The 19,530-nt window shown below is 41.8% G+C and overlaps 1 protein-coding gene across 2 annotated transcripts in view; it reads left to right on the forward strand.

The window, feature by feature from the left end:
- The window catches only part of KDM3B (lysine demethylase 3B), a 71,117-nt gene that overhangs the window by 49,700 nt on the left and 1,887 nt on the right, over positions 1 to 19,530 (forward strand). For both annotated transcript variants that reach the window (XM_047731205.1, XM_047731206.1), the window contains 12 exons: positions 3,328 to 3,435; positions 5,491 to 5,618; positions 6,666 to 6,942; positions 7,662 to 7,918; positions 11,141 to 11,407; positions 12,208 to 12,379; positions 12,798 to 12,888; positions 13,019 to 13,149; positions 14,939 to 15,058; positions 16,069 to 16,208; positions 16,700 to 16,876; positions 17,801 to 17,935. In XM_047731205.1, the coding sequence (XP_047587161.1) occupies positions 3,328 to 3,435; positions 5,491 to 5,618; positions 6,666 to 6,942; positions 7,662 to 7,918; positions 11,141 to 11,407; positions 12,208 to 12,379; positions 12,798 to 12,888; positions 13,019 to 13,149; positions 14,939 to 15,058; positions 16,069 to 16,208; positions 16,700 to 16,876; positions 17,801 to 17,935 (2,003 nt within the window). The remainder of the gene's footprint in view (positions 1 to 3,327; positions 3,436 to 5,490; positions 5,619 to 6,665; positions 6,943 to 7,661; positions 7,919 to 11,140; positions 11,408 to 12,207; positions 12,380 to 12,797; positions 12,889 to 13,018; positions 13,150 to 14,938; positions 15,059 to 16,068; positions 16,209 to 16,699; positions 16,877 to 17,800; positions 17,936 to 19,530) is intronic.

The following is a 19,530-nucleotide window of genomic DNA, read 5'->3' on the forward strand; positions in this document are numbered from 1 at the left end:
TGGTTAAAACCTCTGCCTTCAGCTCAGGTCATGATCTCAGGGTCCTGGGATCGAGTCCCGCATCGGGCTTTCTGTTCAGCGGGGAGCCTGCATCCTCCTCTCTATCTGCCTGCCTCTGTGACTACTTGTGATCTCTGTCAAATAAATAAAATCTTTAAAAAAAAAAAAATTCAAAGAAGAGAAAGAAAAAAAGCCTAAGAAATCTACAAAAAAGCTACAAGAACTAAAATGTGCGTTTAGCAAGATTGCAGGACAAAACACAACAAAAATCAATTCTATTTCTATATGCTGTCAGTGAGCAATTTGAATTTTTAAATCACTATCCTTTATGGCAGCATCAAAAAAACATGAATTGTGGGGGCCTGGGTGGCTCAGTTGGTTAAGCAACTGCCTTCGGCTCAGGTCATGATCCTGGAGTCCTGGGATCGAGTCCCGCATCGGGCTCCCTGCTTGGCAGGGAGTCTGCTTCTCCCTCTGATCCTCCCCCTCCTCATACTCTCTCTCTCAAATAAATAAATAAAATCTTTAAAAAAAAAAAAAAACATGAATTGTGTAGGGATAAATTTAGTCAAAATGCAAAAAACGCATACACTGAAAACTACAATTGCTGAGAAAAATGAAAAAAGACAAAATAAATGCAGAGATGTGACATATTCATGGAAAGAAGATGGTGTACTAAGATGTCACTTCTTCCAAATTAATCTATTACATGTAATTCAAATCAAAATCCCAGTAGACCTTTTTGTAGAAATTGACAAGCTGGTTCTAAAATTTACATGAAATCAAAGGACTAGAATAATGAAAACAATTTTGAAAAAGAAGGAGGCAGTTGGAGGATTTATACTACAATTTTTTTTAAAGATTTTATTTATTTATTTGACAGAGATCACAAGTAGGCAGAGAGGCAGGCAGAGAGAGAGAGGAGAAAGCAGGCTCCCCACGGAACAGAAAGCCCAATGCGGGGCTCGATCCCAGGACCCTGAGATCATGACCCAAGCCGAAGGCAGAGGCCCAACCCATTGAGCCACCCAGGCGCCCCTATACTACTTCATTTTAAGAGTTATGATATAGCTACAGGAATCAAGGGATTGTGGTAATACAATAAAACAGAAATAAGCACACATATAATCAGCTGATTAGTTAACAAAGGTGCCACAATAATTCAGTGGGGAAAAGATAGTTCTTTCAACAAATGGTACTGGAATAAACTGTGTATCCATACTCAAATAAAATAAACTTAATTTTTACTCATGTCATATATTAAAAGTTAACTCTTAAGTAAATCATGGGCCTAAACATAAAGCTAAAACTATAAAACCTCCAGAAGAAAAAATAGAAGATCTTTGTATCCTTGGGTTGGGTAAATATTTTTTAGATAGGACAAATTATCAAATTTGAAAGCTATCGCTGTTCAAAAAAACAGTCTCAAATAAAAAGGTAAGCCACAGATTGGGAGAAGAGATTGATCCCATATTTGTTAAAGGACTTGAATCCACCATAAAGACGTCTTAGAACTCAATAAGAAGACAAACTAATTTTTTAAAATTAACATATAATGTATTTTGTTATATAATGTATTTGTTTCATGGGTATAGGTATGTGATTCATCCTTACACAATTTACAGCACTCACCACAGCACATATCCTTCCCAGTGTCCATCATCCAGCTACCCAATCCCTCCAACCCCCCTCCACTCCAGCAACCCTCAATTTGTTTCCTGAGATTAAGAGTCGCTCATGGTTAGTCTCCCTCTCTGGTTTCGTCTTGTTTCATTTTTTTCCCCCTCTTCCCCTATGATCCTCTGCCTTGTTTCTTAAATTCCACATATCAGTGAGATCATATGATAATCAGTGGGAGATGTTCCTCTCTGATTGACTTATTTCACTTAGCATTATACCCTCTAGTTCCATCCATGTTATTGCAAATGCCAAGATTTCATATTTTTGATGGCTGCATCATAATACAGACAACCCAGTTTTAACCCACTGAGCCACCCAGGCGCCCCCTTTTTTTTTTAAAGATTTTATTTATTTGACAGACAGAGATCACAAATAGGCAGAGAGGCAGGCAGAGAGAGAGGAGGAAGCAGGTTCCCTGCTGAGCAGAGAGCCCGATGCGGGACTCGATCCCAGGACCCTGAGATCATGACCTGAGCCGAAGGCAGAGGCTTTAAGACAACCCAGTTTTTAAGTGAGCAAAAGATTTGAACAGGGGCGCCTGGGTGGCTCAGTGGATTAAGGCCTCTGCCTTCAGCTCAGGTCATGATCCCAGGGTCCTGGGATCGAGCCCCACATCGGGCTCTCTGCTCAGTGGGGAGCCTGCTTCCTCCTCTCTGCCTGCCTCTCTGCCTACTTGTGATTTCTGTCTGTCAAATAAATAAATAAATAATCTTAAATTTAAAAAAAAAAAAAAAAAGATTTGAACAAATACTTTACCAAAGAAGATAGATCAATAGAAAATTAGAACCATAATGAACAATCCCTGGATCCACTTGGAAGGCTAGAATTTTAGTGACTGATAATACCAAGTGTTGCCAAGGATGTGAAAGAACTAGAACTCTTAAAATTGCTGGTAGGAATGCACACTGATAACCTCACTTTGGAAAACCTGTATGGCCATTTCTTATAAACATTCCATATGACCCAGCATCCCACTTCTAGGGATTTATAAGAGAAATGAAAACATGTCCACATAAAAGATTGTACTTGGATGTTTATAGCAGCTTTATTCATAATAGCCCAAAATTGGAAACAATCCAACTGTTCACCAGCTGGTAAATAAGTATGTTAAAAAAAAAAAAAGTATATCCATACAATGGAAGAGTATTCAGCCATTAACAAAGAATGATTACTGATACATGAACAGTATGTATAAATCTCAAATCATGCTATCTGAAAGAAACCTGACACAAATGACTATATGCTGTATGCTTCCAATTATATGAAATTCTAGAAAAAGCAAAACGTTAGTATTAGAAAGTTGATCAGTGGTGGCCAGAGATTAAGAAAAGGCTTTGACCACAAGCATAGGACTTGAGGGAACATCAGGAAGGGAGATGGAAAGTTCTATATCGTGAAGGTGGTGGTGTGTATACAATTGTATACATTTGTCAAAATTACATTGAAGTGCACACTTTAAATTGTTGAATTTTTTGTATGTATATACAATAAATAATAAAACAATGAAGCAGATTCTTTGAAAGTTAGATGATGTCTTCTCTGGCCCGAGAGAAAGTTGGCCTATAGGATCTGGAACTCTGACTCACTGAGAAGGATACATCTTGTGACCCTCGTAAAATAAATGAAGTTCTTTCATTTCTGTTTCAGAGACAGAAGAGATGGGTGATGAAGAGGTTTTCTCCTGGTTGAAGTGTGCAAAGGGGCAGTCCCATGAACCAGAGAATCTCATGCCCACACAGATCATCCCTGGCACAGGTAAGGGAGTTCTTTTTAAAATTTGGTGAAAGAAGGGCTCCTGGCTAGCTCAGAGGAGTGGTGGTTCTTGATTTTGGGGTTGTGTGTTTGAGCCCCATATTGGGTATAGAAATTACTTAAATAAACTTCAAAAAAATACTAAAAATAAAAAAAACATTTGAGGGGAAAAAAGTGTTTTTAAGTTAATTTAGGTATAACTCACACACCATAAAATCTGGTGAGGTGGTTTATCCTGGCCAGATTTTATTTAGCCTCCCCAGATTTTTCTGACAGTTTGAATCGTTAGATAGCTGTTAGATTTTATGCAGCCAGTGCACACACTTTGCCTCACATTTCTGGTTGGAGACATTGGTTACTTTTCCACGTAACATTTTACATTCCTGTGGTTGGTAGGATCAGAATAGAAAAAGTCCCAAATGCTTCTAGAAAGACTTTTGATTTTAGGTTTGTAAAAATCCACCTTAAGCTAATCAGACTTCTTGAATCCCTGAAGAAGGCATCTTAACAGTAGGAATGAGTGATCCTGTTTATGTCACAGTCCCAGCTTACTTCAGTGAGTCATCCAAAAAGTTTCCAGCTTCCATACTTCTGATAACACATAGACATTGAAGATGGCCAGTCTACTATCTGTATTCTCCTCTGCTGTGCAAGGGGCACTCTGGATCCTTATACTCAGTGCCTCCAAGCAGAAGGGTTCCCTCAGTGCACTGGTAGGATGGCTGCTCCCTGCTGATCTAAGCATTGGTTATATGTTCATGTTAAGTTTGCACTGGTCTGGGTTTTTGTTTGTTTGTTTTTTAAAATTTTTATTATTTTTTTATTTTTTAAGATTTTATTTATTTATTTGACAGAGATCACAAGTAGGCAGAGAGGCAGGCAGAGAGAGAAGAGGAAGCAGGCTCCCCGACGAACAGAGAGCCCGATGCAAGGCTCGATCCCAGGACCCTGGGATCATGACCTGAGCTAAAGGCAGAGGCTTTAACCCACTGAGCCACCCAGGCGCCCTGGTCTGGTTTTTTTCTCTACATTTTCTTTTTTGTTAGGTATAACTTAAAGTATACAAATCTCAAGTATACAATTCAAAATGTTTACCATGCTTTCGAACATTAAGGAATCTACCCCTAGAGTTTCTCCTACAGGTCAGCTTGCTAATGTTTACTAGAAGAGGGAGTGTAGCTTAGTAGTTAAGAGTGCACAGAACTTTAGGGCTAAGTATACCTCAGCTAAACTGTTAGTACTTCCATTTACCAACTATGTGTGTTTGAGCAAATGACGTAAACTACTCTGAGGATCAGTTTCATCATCAGAAATTGAGAGTGTGGGGCACCTGGCTACCTCAGTCAGTGGAGTGCAGTGCTTGATCTTGGGGCTGTGAGTTCGAGCCCTATATTGGGTGTAGTGATCACTTAAAAAAAAATACAATCTTTAGGGGTGCCTGGCTGGTGTTCAGTTGGTAGAATATGCGACTCTTTTTTTTTTTTTTTTTTTTTTTAAGATTTTACTTATTTATTTGACAGAGATCACAAGTAGGCAGAGATGCAGGCCGAGAGAGAGAGGGGGAAGCAGGCTCCCTGCCGAGCAGAGAGCCTGATTTGGGACTCAATCCCAGGACCCTGAGACCATGACCTGAGCCGAAGGCAGAGGCTCAACCCACTGAGCCACCCAGGCGCCCTGAACATGCAACTCTTAATCTCAGGGTCTTGAGGTCTGGGTGTGGATCCTGCTTAAATAAATTTAGGGGTGCCTGGGTGGCTTGGTCAGTTAAGCGTCTGCCTTCGGGTCCTGAGATCTAGTCCCATGTCAGGCTCTGTGCTCAGCCAGGAGCCTGCTTCTCCCCTTCCCTCTGCCTTCTGCTCCCCCTGCTTGTGTACTCTCTCTCTCTGTCAAATAAATAAAATAGTAAGTAAAATCTTTTTCAAAAAAAATTGAGGGTAAAGGCTACCACCTCACTGAAATGTGCTAAGGGTTGAGGAGGGTAATGTAAATGAGATCCTTAGCACAATACCTGGCACATAAAACATTCTGCGGCTTTCGTTGTTGCTGTCTGTCTTCCAGCTCTTTACAATATTGGAGACATGGTACATGCTGCCCGGGGCAAATGGGGAATAAAAGCAAACTGCCCTTGTATTAGTCGGCAGAACAAATCTGTGCTGAGACCTGCTGTCACCAATGGGATGTCACAGGTAAAGTGGTATGTGCGGGTATAAGTGAGAGAAACTTCACCTCTTAGTTCTGGGAAGTGCCCCCATTTTCACCTATGTTGTCCTAGGCTACTGTAGGATACCTGAGGAATTAGGGGATGGAGAAGTGTTTCTAGAGAGAGCCCCAAAAATGTTACTCAGGGATTTGATTCCCTCTGCCTGGTATGAGTTTCTCTTCAGACATTTTTAAAACCATTTCAGGCTGGGTTGATAAATAGCACAAAGAAATTCTCTGCATCTTGTCAAGATTTACACTTTAGAGTCCTTATATAGGTGAGAAGTATAGAAAATGTTACTAGGAAGGCAGTCCTATCTGTGTGCATGGTCCCTGTCCTTGTCATGTTAGGTACTGAGGACAGAAATGTGAAGACTGGCCTGCTGAGCTGGGATCATTCTACCCTGAAAACAGTGCCAGGCCTCCAGAGAGGCAGTGGTTTGCTCATTGCTCTGTCAGAGGTGGAGGTCATTCCGGTTTGATGGTAACTGTTTTGAACGAGAGGCTGTTTTTAAAACACAAATGCACACCCACACACATACCCCTACCTGCTTTCCAAGAACACAACCAACACATGGTCAGGAGGGAGCCACAGGAATTAAGGCTAATCATCTGGAAAATTCAGTAATAGAACAATAAACATTTATGGATTATTTATGTGTGCCAAACACTATACCAGACTCTCTGCGTATACGATCTCATTTAATCCTCAGAACAGCTTAATGAGATTACTTTCTAATCACCAGTTTGCCAGTGCAGAAATTGAGCTGCTTCGGGCATGCTAAATAAATGTATTTTAATAACATTTTAAAATATTTGTTACATTCAACTGTTCTTTCCACAGAACCAAGTTTCTGACACATTGCAGAACTCCTTAAATGTATGGTGAATTAATGAATGAATGAAATAGCAGTTTATGGGACAGTTTCACGTTGTTTTCCCAGACTTTTTCAGTGTCAGCAGCCCTTACTGTGTTGTTTTTTTTTTCCTGTGCAAGGACAGCACTCTAACCATGTTGGCCTTCTATGCTTTAGCTTCCTAGCATAAACCCTAGTGCCTCTTCTGGAAGTGAAACCACCTTCTCAGGCGGAGGAGGAACTGCAGCAGTAACATCAGAGACCGACCATGTTCCGAAAGCCGACAGCACTGATATCAGATCTGATGACTCTCTGAAAGCAGAGAGTTCAGCTTCAAATAGCAATAGTGAGCTAAAAGCCATCAGGCCCCCTTGCCCCGACACAGCTCCCCCCTCTTCTGCCCTGCACTGGTTGGCAGATTTAGCAACTCAGAAGGCTAAAGAGGAAACAAAAGGTGAGATAAACACAAGCCTTTGCCCTGCCAGCGGGTGGAACACTTGAGTTATTCAGGGATTCTTCAGACTCGCACATTACCATCCACATTTACAAAGCGTGCTGCTTGCATTCTCTTGCTAATCACATAAATGAGGGAATCTCCTTCATTTTCTTTCTAGAAGTGGAGCTTTTTTTAAAAATCATATGCCTGGGCTCTACCCCAGACCTCTTTAGTCAGAATCAATCATAGAGTTTTAATAAGCTTCCAGGTGGTTCTGTTATGCAGCCAGGTTTTCAGTGGGCACAAAGTCACCTGGGGAATTGTTAAAAATGCAGATTCCTATGCCTCACCAGAACTATTAAGTGACAACCTCTTAAAGGACTATCAAGAATCTCCATTTCTTGTGATCACTCCAGGTGATTCCATTACAGGTCTTCTGAAGACCCCCTTGTAAAGACACTGTCTTAGCAAGTGAAGGAGATGAAAGATGGATGGGAACAAGAGAAAGTTTGAAATTCAGATCTGGGAAAGGAAGAAAGTAGTAGGAGAGCTTCTCCTTGGCCATGATCCTGCTGTAGTCATACCTGGTCAGGCTTGGTCCATACAAAACTACATGTAGTTTGGGGGGCAGGAGTGGGGAAAATCTGCTCCTTCCCACTTGGCTGATTTTTAGGAGTCAGTTGCCTGTTGGATGTTCCTTATCATGCCTAATACTGTTCCCGGTTATGTCCTTACAGAAGCAGGGTCCCTGAGGTCGGTGCTCAGTAAAGAGTCTCATTCACCCTTTGGGCTGGACTCGTTCAACTCCACTGCAAAGGTCTCTCCGTTGACTCCAAAGCTTTTCAACAGTCTGTTACTGGGTCCCACTGCCTCTAACAACAAAACTGAAGGCTCTAGTCTTCGAGACCTCCTTCACTCTGGGCCTGGAAAGCTTCCTCAAACCCCCTTGGACACAGGCATACCCTTCCCCCCCGTCTTCTCTACATCCTCAGCAGTAAGTGTCCTTTCTACAACTCTAGCCTTTTCCAGTGAAGAGCCATTGGAGATCTGATAACTGGGTTAGAGTATGTTTGGGTGACTTGTATTCTCTACGTTGTCTGTCCAGTTAACAAGATCTTTCTTTACATTTGAGTTTGGGGAATGTTTGAGATCCTTTTAAATCATGAAAATTTTTTGCCCTGTCAAGAGGTTAGTAAAATTGAGACATTGAAAAATAATGGGCATTATTTTTTTTTTTAACTTAGGAAGTACATCCATGTTACCTTCTCTTGGATATCTAATAGATACCTCAAACCATGTAACCATGTAACACATGTAAGACCACATTCTTGCCTCATCTTCTACCCGTAAGCCTGCTTCTCCCTTAGTTTCCTCTCTTGGTAATGGGCATTTGCATTCTTCCATTGCTTGGCCAAAATCTTGGAGTCATTCAGGACTCCCATCTCTCACATTTCATATCTAATCTGTCAGCACATTCTTTCAGATTGATCTTTTTTTTTTTTTTTTAAGATTTATTTATTTGACAGAGATCACAAGTAGGCAGAGAGGCAGAAAGAGAGAGAGGAGGAAGCAGGCTCCCTGCTGAGCAGAGAGCCCAATGCAGGACTTGATCCCAGGACCTGGAGATCATGACCTGAGCTGAAGGCAGAGGCTTTAATCCACTGAGCCACCCAGGTTCCCCTCAGTTTGATCTTTAAAATGTATTCAGAGTCCACTTATTTCTCATTGGCTCCACCATTTCCTATCGTCTGAGCCAGCATCCTCTCTTTCCTGCGTATTTGGAGTAAACTCCTTACAGGTCCCCTTTATTTCTTCCCTTTTCCACTCTATATAGTCTGTTGTCAACACAGCAACTAGAGTGATTCTTTTAAAATATAAGTGATCTCCTAGCCATGATTTATGTCAGTTCTGCCTAAACTCCTTCAGGGGCTATACTCCTAGTATAGGGGCTATACTCCTAGTATAAGCAGAGTTCTTTCTGTGGATGGTAAGGCTCCAGCCCTGTCTGTGCATCTTGCCTACATTTCTCTGACTTCAGCTACCACTCTGCTTGTGCAAGCTGCTCTAACCACACCACTTTCGTATTCTTTGAATGTGACCGGCAGGCTTCTTCTTCAGAGCCTTTGCATTTGTCCTTCTACCTGGAATGAACTTTCCCATGTAACCACAGGCTTGCTTCATCACTTTTGTCTCCTCCCTCCTAAAATGTCACATCCTGTAAGCCTTCTTAAATCACCCTTTTTAACTGACTGTAGTACCCAGACGTACCCCTTTAAATCACCCTTTCTGAAGTCCATCACACTCCCATCCTCCATAACTGTTTTCCCTGCATTTGATATTCCATAGCATTCACTACCGTGTTTAATTTCTTTTCTGTCTTACCTCTCCTTAAAGAATTTTTAACTGTTCTATTTACTTTTAAATCACTAGTGCCAGAGTTTGATACATAGATGTTTGATAAGCATTTACTGAATGAAGGAATTCACAAGGTAGAAATTTTTTTTTTTTTTAAGATTTTATTTATTTATTTGACAGAGAGAGAGATCACAAGTAGGCAGAGAGGCAGGCAGAGAGGCGGGAAGCAGGCTCACTGCCAAGCAGAGATCCTGATTCGGGACTCAATCCCAGGACCCTGAGACCATGACCTGAGCTGAAAGCAAAGGCTTAACCCACTGAGCCACCCAGTGCCCCACAAGATAGAAAATTTAAAAGATAGAGTGAAAAGTCTCCTTCCTGTCATTGTCTCCCCACCACCTGTTTTCCTTTTTGGAGGTCAGTCATGATCGTTTCAGGGGCTTTACTATATATATATATATATATAGTTTCTTCTCCCTCTTTTTACATACATGTTCTACACCTTACTCTTCTGCTTTCAGTCTGTATTATCTTTGAGATCATTTCAAGCAAGTACATAAACATGCTTGTCATTCTTTTTTGTGATTAATGGCTGAAATTCAATGAATTGTGGGTTGTTGAGCCCTGTATGATGTGAATATTTTTTCTCTTTTAGATTCATGAATTTTTAAAAAGTCACTTTTGGCTCTGTTTTATTTGTACATGCTCTGTCAGTTCTCCTTTTCCTTTTTTAGTTTTCCCAGGAAGTTACATGATTACATGTACTCTGTACAGATAATGATTAGTGATATTTCAGGCATAGGAATATCAGGTGTACAAAAGCCCTCTGAGATGGGTGACTTGGTGGCTCAGTGGGTTAAGCCTCTGCCTTCAGCTCAGGTCATGATCTCGGGGTTCTGGGATCGAGCCTGGTATCAGGCTTCCTGCTCAGCAGGGAGCCTGCTTCCCCCTTCTCTTTGCCTGCCTCTCTGCCTGCTTGTGATCTCTGTCTCTCTGTCAAATAAATAAATAAAATTTAGGGACGCCTGGGTGGCTCAGTGGGTTAAGCCGCTGCCTTCGGCTCAGGTCATGATCTCAGGGTCCTGGGATCGAGTCCCACATCGGACTCTCTGCTCAGCGGGGAGCCTGCTTCCCTCTCTCTCTCTGCCTGCCTCTCTGTCTACTTGTGATCTCTGTCTGTCAAATAAATAAATAAAATCTTAAAAAAAAAAAAAAAAGCCCTCTGAGTTCTGTAACATTACAGATGTCACCTTGATTTCTGAACCTGAGCTTTCCCATCACCTGAAGCATGTGAGAGATTCTCACTGTGGTGAGAAGTGGGGGCAGAATTGGGATTAGGAGACTTCTTTCAGAATATAAATTTCCAGTTGAATACTTTGGTTTACCCCTCTATTGGGGTATACTCCCTGGTTAAAAAAAGCACTGCCTTGATAAGTCACTTTATTACTTAACTGAGGTATTGTATCCCTTGGGCATGCTGGCAAGAAAAAACATTTATAACCTTCAAAGTCAATGATCTTTTCCACTCAGCTACAGTATTTTATGATCCCTGTGGTCTCCATGCAAATCCTTAATACCAGGCTGGATACCAGAGATATTTCTTAGATCTCCAGTCTCCTGAGGCAGAGGGGATCTTTCTGTACTTTTATAAACGTAAAGCACAATCTGAAGGACAGGAAGATTTAAGATCTTAACTTAACAGACCCCACCCTTCAATTACAAAAGGCATTTCAGTAAGTTTTATGAAACTTAATGAGGTAAATCAGAACTCCTTCTTGTGAAGACAACTGGGAGACAGTTTTGTGAGTGCTCTTCTCATGGCACCTCAGTCAGACTTACCCAATGGAATTGTGTGTGGCAGGGAGTGAAGAACAAGGCCAGTCTACCCAACTTCCTTGACCACATCATTGCCTCGGTGGTAGAAAATAAGAAAACCTCAGATGCTGCAAAGCGGGCCTGTAACTTGACTGATACCCAAAAGGAAGTGAAGGAGATGGTGATGGGGTTAAATGTGCTGGACCCCCATACCTCTCATTCCTGGCTCTGTGATGGCAGACTTCTGTGTCTTCATGACCCCAGCAACAAAAATAATTGGAAGATCTTCCGGGAGTGTTGGAAGCAAGGCCAGGTAAGTAAGAAATAAGCAGTTAGCCAGGCCGGTTGCTTATCCACCACAGCTGCCAGGGCAGTTTCAATTCTGTCTGGGAGCCTTTTTGCCAGGGAGAGTAAGACTTAGTAAGTTCGTTTTAGACAGCCTTGCTACTTCAGGTTTTCTTGGATTTAAAAAAAAATCAGAAGATTCCTAAACATATATCGTGTTTCCTTATATTTCTATAATTCTATATAGTATGTAGCTCTGTGTTCTTAAAAGGGCAGTTGAAATTTCTGTGAAGTGGTGACTGCCATTAATGACACCTTTAGAGGAAAATCCTTAAGTGTGACATAGGGGTAAGGCAAAGGTGGGTGGAAGTGAGTGGTACTTTTCTAGGTAAATGTTTCAAGGCCACACAAATTTGAAGGATAGTGTGATAACACTTAGTAATTTTTATACTTCAGCAGGTGCTTGAGAAAGGGGGAGGTTATGGAATTGTCTGGATAGTTTTTCATTCTAGATGGAGGAAGTATTCTCAAAGGTGGATTTGTCAGCTTTTTGTTCTTTCACCCCAGCATAGTAGTAGATACCAGAGCAACAGAAGTGATTTCTGTGGCCTGCCTCCCAGGGTGAGAATCGAGAATAATGATAGAGTAGAAGTAGTCTCCATTTCCTGCAACTGCCGTGTTCAAATCTTTAGATTCTGAAACTGGGAAAGAACAGTAAATCATGGTAAAGAAGACTAGGTTGTCCCAAGAAACCTCCTATTCTGTCCCTTAGCCCTGAGCTAAATGTATTCCTAAATGGTTCTGATTGGGATATTTTTGTTTCCACAGCCAGTGCTGGTTTCAGGGGTACATAAAAAGCTCAAGTCTGAACTCTGGAAGCCAGAAGCCTTTAGCCAGGAATTTGGGGACCAGGATGTGGACTTGGTGAACTGCAGGAATTGTGCTATAATTTCTGATGTGAAAGTTCGGGATTTCTGGGATGGCTTCGAGATCATATGCAGTAAGTAGCTTTGGTAATGGCTGACTGAGCATCTATATACCCATCACTACCCCTGGACTCAAAATAAATCTTGGCATGTGGCAGTGGGTTTGGGTGGGGGGGGTTGGTGGAACACACATTCTGTCCTGGTGCCAACCAGGCAGCTCTCATGGCAATCACATGGCTCCCAGAGCACACCTGGGCATAAGCCCATGCTCCCTTGGGTTGTGTGGAGCACTTCACTGAGGAATAGGGTGGAATCCCTGTGAGATGGAAAAAAGTATAGCATGTACTAAAGCAGTAGGTGAGGAAAACAAAGCCCACGTAGTCCATTATGACAGGTTACAAGTCTGCAAATAAGAAGTGAAAACTTTTGGTCACTGAAAAAATCAGGCAGCAGCCAAACTAGCAGATTATGGGAGTGCTTTCTATCTTCCAGAGCGATTAAGATCGGAAGATGGGCAGCCAATGGTGCTTAAACTCAAGGACTGGCCTCCTGGGGAAGATTTTCGGGACATGATGCCAACAAGGTTAGTAAACCACAGTGGGTCATCTTGAGACACTGGCCTTGCTGGAGCGTCTCAAAGTAATTATAGAAAAGGGGACTTTGTCCTTTTTTCCCCCGTAACAAGTTAAGTCATCTTTCCTGATCTTTTGTAGGTTTGAAGATCTAATGGAGAACCTTCCCTTGCCAGAGTATACCAAACGAGATGGCAGGCTCAATCTGGCTTCTAGGCTACCCAGCTACTTTGTAAGGCCGGATCTGGGCCCCAAGATGTACAATGCCTACGGTATGAGGGAGAAGCCATATTGCCCTTTTTGGACACTGCCATTCCCCTGTTTCACCTATAAAGGGAGATATTTAGGCAGGGTCATTTGTAGAGCTAATGGAGGGCAAAGTGACAGATAATAGAAAAGTTAAGTGTCCAGGATGATTTGGGGTTTTGTTTGTATCGTTTTGTTTTGTTTTGTTTTAGAGGGGGAGGGGCACAGGGAAAGGGAAAGAGAGAATCTTAAGCAGGTTCCACGCCCAGCATTGAGTCTGTCACAGGGCTTGATTTCATGCCCCTGAGATCATGACCTGAGCCGAAATCGGGAGTCTGTTGCTTAACCAACTAAATAAACCATCCAGGCGACCATGTGCGCGCGCGCTGTTTTTTTTTTTCCTTTATTTTTTAATTAATTAATTTATTTTTAAGAAGATAGATTGATTTTAGAGAGAACATGAGCAGGGCAAGGAAGGTACAGAGGGGAAGGGGAGGGAGGGGGAAAGAATCTCAAGCAGAATCCATTCTGAGCATGGAACTTGACCCAGACTGGATCTCACAACCCTGAGATTATGACCTGAGCTGAATCCAAGAGTTGGACATTTAGCTGACTGTGCCACCCAGGCGCCCCTATTTGTTGCTTTTTTGTTTGTTTTATGAGTTTATTTATTTGTTTGAGAGAGACAGAGATAGAGCATGGTTGGGGGGCATGGGAGGGGAGGAGGCAGAGGGAGAGGGAGAAGCAGATTCCCCACTGAGCTGGGAGCCTGACTTGGGGCTCAATCCCAGGATCCTGAGATTGTGACCTGAGCTAAAGGCAGATGCTTGACCAACTGAGCCACCCAGGTTCTTCTCTCTTTTCTTTCCTTTCCTTTCTTTTTTTTAATTTTAATTTTTATTTATTTTTAAGATTTATTTATTTGAGCGAGAGAGAGTCAGCGAGAGCACAAGTAGGGAGGAGAGGGAGAGGCCAGCTCCCTCCTGAGCAGGGAGTCCAGTGTGGGGCTTCATCCCACATGATCATGGGATCATGACCTGAGCTGAAGGCAGACACTTAACTGACTGAGCCACCCAGGTGCCCCTTTTTCTTTTCTTTTCTCTTTTCTTTTCTTTAAGATTTTACTTATTGTTTGTTTATTTTAAAGATTTTTTTACTTTGAGGTAATCTTTACACTCGTCATGGGGCTAACCTTAAAACCCTGAGATCGGGAGTCACATGCTCTTATCAGCTGAGGCAGCCAGGCCCCCAGGATGGTTTTGGATGTGTTTGCCACATCTTTTGTCATATTGTCATATTGATTTGTCAATATGATTTTGTCATATTGATTTATGTCACATCTATAACTTGTCTATCTCCAATACTTGGAAAGTTTCCTATCAAATATTCTGTGCAAGAAGACATGATTCTTAGTTTTTAAGAGACTTGAGAAAAAGAAACAGTGAAGAGATCTGAGTACCATGCTACCCGGCCTGCTCTTTGTGGAGTCAGAGTAGGGCCATAAATTACTGTGAAAGCCAAGCTTCTACTGAATGTCAGTAAAGCCCATATCAGTTTTGCTTTTTAAGGAGAGATTGTTGTGGCGGGGGGTGAATCAGTTCAGTGCCCAAATCTAATGATAGGGTCAGCCGAGCTAGAAATCAATCTTAAAACACTAAAAAAAAGATGAAAAGAATGATTTCTTAATAAACAGATAGACCTCACTCTCCCACTGTTACCCATTTAAGAACATCTTTGAGTATGTTTGCACTTGTAGGGTCTCTGGACTTTTCATAATATTGCCCTTTCACCCTTCATATCCTCCTTTTCTCTCAGGCTTGATAACTGCGGAAGATAGAAGAGTTGGCACAACAAACCTTCATTTAGATGTGTCTGATGCAGTTAATGTGATGGTGTATGTTGGGATCCCCATCGGGGAGGGTGCCCATGATGAAGGTATGATTTTTAGAAGCCATACTTCAGAATGGTGAGGCTTGGCCTCAGGAGTAGAATCGGAGTCTTCCTCCTCACTTAGAGCCAGTGGTTTCTTCTTAACTCTCTTCAAGACTTGATGCATAGTAGGCACCCAGTGGATGTTGCTAGATGAAAGGAGGTTCTAGGAGAGAGGAGTGGTACTTGTGTATCTTTGACCAGTCATCCACTTTATGGGAATGCTCCCTTTTCCACTAAATGTATAGCATCAGAAAGATGAAGGAAGGAGGAAGGATCACCTGGCTCACTTGGTCCATCAGCCAGATCACCTGTGAGGTGAGAGATGATAAGGCCAGCTCACTGGCACAGAATTGAAGCATCACAGTGATATTTTGCTGCATTTGCACTCCCTCCATCTCAATGTAAATATGTGTTAATTATGGACATTTTAGAAGACAGAAAATTGTAAAGAAAAATAAGTTAACTCAGAGTCTCACAGTTCAGGGATTATCAGTGTCAATCATTATGGTACATTTGCTGCCGTAATTTTGCTTTTAATGTTACACACCTGCAGATCTTTCCATGATATTGTCCTTTAAGGGATTAAAGTAGACAAGCATTAGAAGCCGACCCTCTTAACTTGTCAGAGATGCTTTACATTTCATGGCTTTAAATCCATAGAACCCTTGAGTTTGAAGAGGTCTTGAGGAAGTGTATGGAGTCTGTATAAACAGTGGGAAACGACCTGAAATTTGAACATAAGATGTGGCTACACAGTTTGAGCAGGAAATAGTTTTAAAAGAAAACTCTACCCCCCAAAATGCTGAGTTTCTCTTAAGTAAAGAAGATTTAGGGTTGTTCTTCCTGTGTATGGGAAGCTTAGACAAATTTGAGTTTTGATTCTTTGATTCGACTTTATATTACTCCAGAGAGATTGAGAATTGTAGAGACTAAACTTCTTTGAGTTGGACATTTCACTTGACTCAGGTACTGAAATAGCTGGTTACACTGAAGAGTAATTTTGCTGTTTTCAGAGGTACTCAAGACCATTGATGAGGGGGATGCTGATGAGGTGACAAAGCAGAGAATTCATGATGGAAAGGAGAAGCCTGGTGCTTTGTGGCACATCTATGCAGCCAAGGATGCAGAAAAGATCCGGGAATTGCTTCGAAAGGTATGCCCCTGGGTTGGCTCCCAGCTCCCAGATTAAGGGTCTGGGTTGCTGCTGACACAGCCTGCTTTGGGTTTCTCCTGTGCAGTCTCTTGGCTTTAAAGACCTGTACCTTTTGTCAAAATTCCCTGAAGGTGGGGTGCCTGGGTGGCTCATTTGGTTAAGCAACTGCCTTTGGCTCAGGTCATGATCCCGGAGTTCCGGGATCGAGTCCCACATCAGGCTTACAGCTCTCTGGGGAGTCTGTTTCTCCCTCTGACCTTCTCCCCTCTCATGTTCTCTCTCACTTTCTCTCTCTCTCTCTCTCAAATAAATAAATAAACTCTTTTTTAAAAAAAATTCCCTGATGGTGTGAATCCACACCTGGAGGATGCTGAAGAGAACAAAGCAGAAGATTTGGCCCACTAGGGACATTGCCTCTATACGCGGCATTTATGCTGTTAGTAATATTTATGTATTTATTTTTCCATCTGTGGGTTTGGTTATGGCTTCAGGTTGGAGAAGAGCAAGGCCAAGAGAATCCCCCTGATCACGACCCAATTCATGACCAAAGTTGGTACCTGGACCAGACCCTCCGTAAGCGACTCTATGAAGAGTATGGTGTGCAAGGCTGGGCCATTGTTCAGTTCCTGGGAGATGCTGTCTTCATACCTGCTGGAGCCCCACACCAGGTGGGTTCCACTTGGTTCCATGGGCTTCTGTATTTCTGATTTTCTTAGTAATCTAGCAAGAGGTATAAGTGGCTGGATTGGACTGGCTGTTCTTTTTTTTTTTTTTTTTTTTTTTTTTTTTTTTTTTTTTCATTATGTTCAGTTAGCCACCATATAGTACATCATCAGTTTTGATATATAGAGTTCAGCAATTATTAGTTGCGTATAACATCCAGTGCTCATCACAACACGTGCCCTCCTTAATACCTGTCACCTCGCTACCCCGTCTTCCTACCCCTTCCCTACTGAAGGACTGGCTGTTCTTAAACTGCAGCTTATTTTTTGCTTTTTAGTTTCCTTCTGTGTAATTTTAAATGCACATTTAAAAATTTTTTGAAGAAGGGAGACCATTTTTTTTTCTATTCTCTTAGCAAATTTATTTTTTTTTTTAATTTTATTTTTTATAAACATATATTTTTATCCCCAGGGGTATAGGTCTGTGGATCGCCAGATTTACACACTTCACAGCACTAACCATAGCACATACCCTCCCCAATGTCCATAATCCCAACCCCCCTCCCCCCATCAACCCTCAGTTTGTTTTGTGAGATTAAGAGTCACTTATGGTTTGAGGGAGACCATTTTTTAAAAAGTGAAAGTGCCATACCCCTGTTCAGTCCCTTCATCCTGCCTTCTCCAGAGGTAGCTGGTGGTTAACAGTTCGGTGTGTATTTCTCCAGATCCTTTTCTGTACAATTACCAACATTTTCATGTATAAATTTATACTCGCAATTTTTCTGCATTTGTTTTTATGAAAATGGAATTTTGGAAGTATTTCTCAAGTTTGGGATTTTTTTTGTTTGTTTTTTAAACCATATCATAGATGTTTTCCAGGTGTTGCTGACTCTCTGTGGCTCTTCTCCCTCTGTACTTCTCCCCTCCCAGGTACACAATCTATACAGTTGCATAAAAGTAGCAGAAGACTTTGTATCTCCAGAACATGTAAAGCACTGTTTCCGCCTGACACAGGAATTCAGGCATCTCTCTAACACTCATACAAACCATGAGGATAAACTGCAGGTAAATAACTCCTCCATCACCCCTCCCCCCACCCCTCGTTCTGTCTCCTCATCTCCTACTTGGCTACATATGAAAAACGCACATTCTACATCAGTCCTCGTCACATTTTGCTTTTAGAGAATACTCATCTTTCAACATAATCATTTCTGCCATCACCTTCTCTTTCTCTCCCACCGGGAGATAGAGTATTCAGTGCTGATAACTGACTGGATTTGACTTTTCCAGTCAGGTGGCGAAAGCACTGTGGCAATGTGTTACAAACATGTTTCCAAGAAGGGCACCTCCCCAGAGCTGCTTCTCACAGTACGTTTTGGTGCAGATTCAATTCCCTAAAGCCCCACTAGGACTGCAGTTCATGTCCCTGAGATCTACTGGGTGCTGCAGTGGCATTTAAAGAAAAGAATAAGGAAGCAAGATTCCCCAGGCAGATGTGCAGTCTTTCCACAACCGGCCAGTAGATTCAGTCACCTTCAACCCTGATCTGATCTTTTTTGTTATTCCTTTTTTAAAATTTTAGACCATTTCAGCCATAAAAGTTGTTAGACAAAGTCCGTTCACGTGGATGGAGTAGGTAACACTGATCCTATAGATAAAATGCATACGTATTTCAGACATCACTGCCATCAGGTCTACTTGGGATGTGTCACCTCCCGCACTCCCAGTCCTCTGTCACTGCTTAATTTTTTTCTGTAGTATTTTTCACTAACATTATGCATTTTATCTGTTTGTTTCTATCCCTACTAGAATGTAAGCTATTTAAGCTCCATGAAGGTAGGGATTTTACTGTTTTATTCACTGCTTTTCCCTAGCACAATATCTGATACATACTAGGTACACAGTAAATATTTATTGAATTAGTACAAAAATTTAATAAAGAATAGCAAAAGGGGGCTGTGTGTCCATCACTCAGGTGAAGAATTAAAGCATCCTATACATACAGACAAACAATATTAACACACAGAACAACTGCATTATTGAAGGTTCCGTGTACCCTTCCCCATCCTGTCTCCTTACTTTCCCTCCACAGAAATCATCCTATCTTGGTTTAAAACTCTTTTCAGCATGTTACTTAGTGAGTGTTCTTCCTGCTTGATGTGTAGATTGTGTTCCTCTTAGACAATTAGAAAATACGTACAAGCACAAAGGGAAAAAATTTACAATAATCTGACCTGCCCACTGTTGTTTTAGTGCATTCCTGTTAGTTCTAGGACCTTAGGCAAGGTTCTTGACCACCAGACCTTGGTTTCCTTAGTTTCTCATGGGTAAAAATGGGGATATAGTAGAATGGACCTCATAAGATGTGGAAAGGATGAAATGAAAGTCCATGTAAAGAGCTTACCGGTAGGGCGCCCGGGTGGCTCAATGGGTTAAGCCTCTACCTTTGGCTCAGGTCATGATCTCAGGGTCCTGGGATCGAGTCCCACACCAGGCTCTCTGCTCAGCTCAGAGCCTGCTTTCCCCTCTCTCTTTCTCTGCCTGCCTCTCTGCCTACTTGTGATCTCTCTCTGTCAAATAAATAAATAAAATCTTAAAAAGAAAAAAAAAAAGCTTATCGGTAGTGCCCAGCACTTAACTAAGCACTTAGATGAAAGTGA

The sequence above is a fragment of the Lutra lutra genome, chromosome 5 (genome assembly GCF_902655055.1).
Source record: "Lutra lutra chromosome 5, mLutLut1.2, whole genome shotgun sequence".
Classification (NCBI taxonomy): domain Eukaryota; kingdom Metazoa; phylum Chordata; class Mammalia; order Carnivora; family Mustelidae; genus Lutra; species Lutra lutra.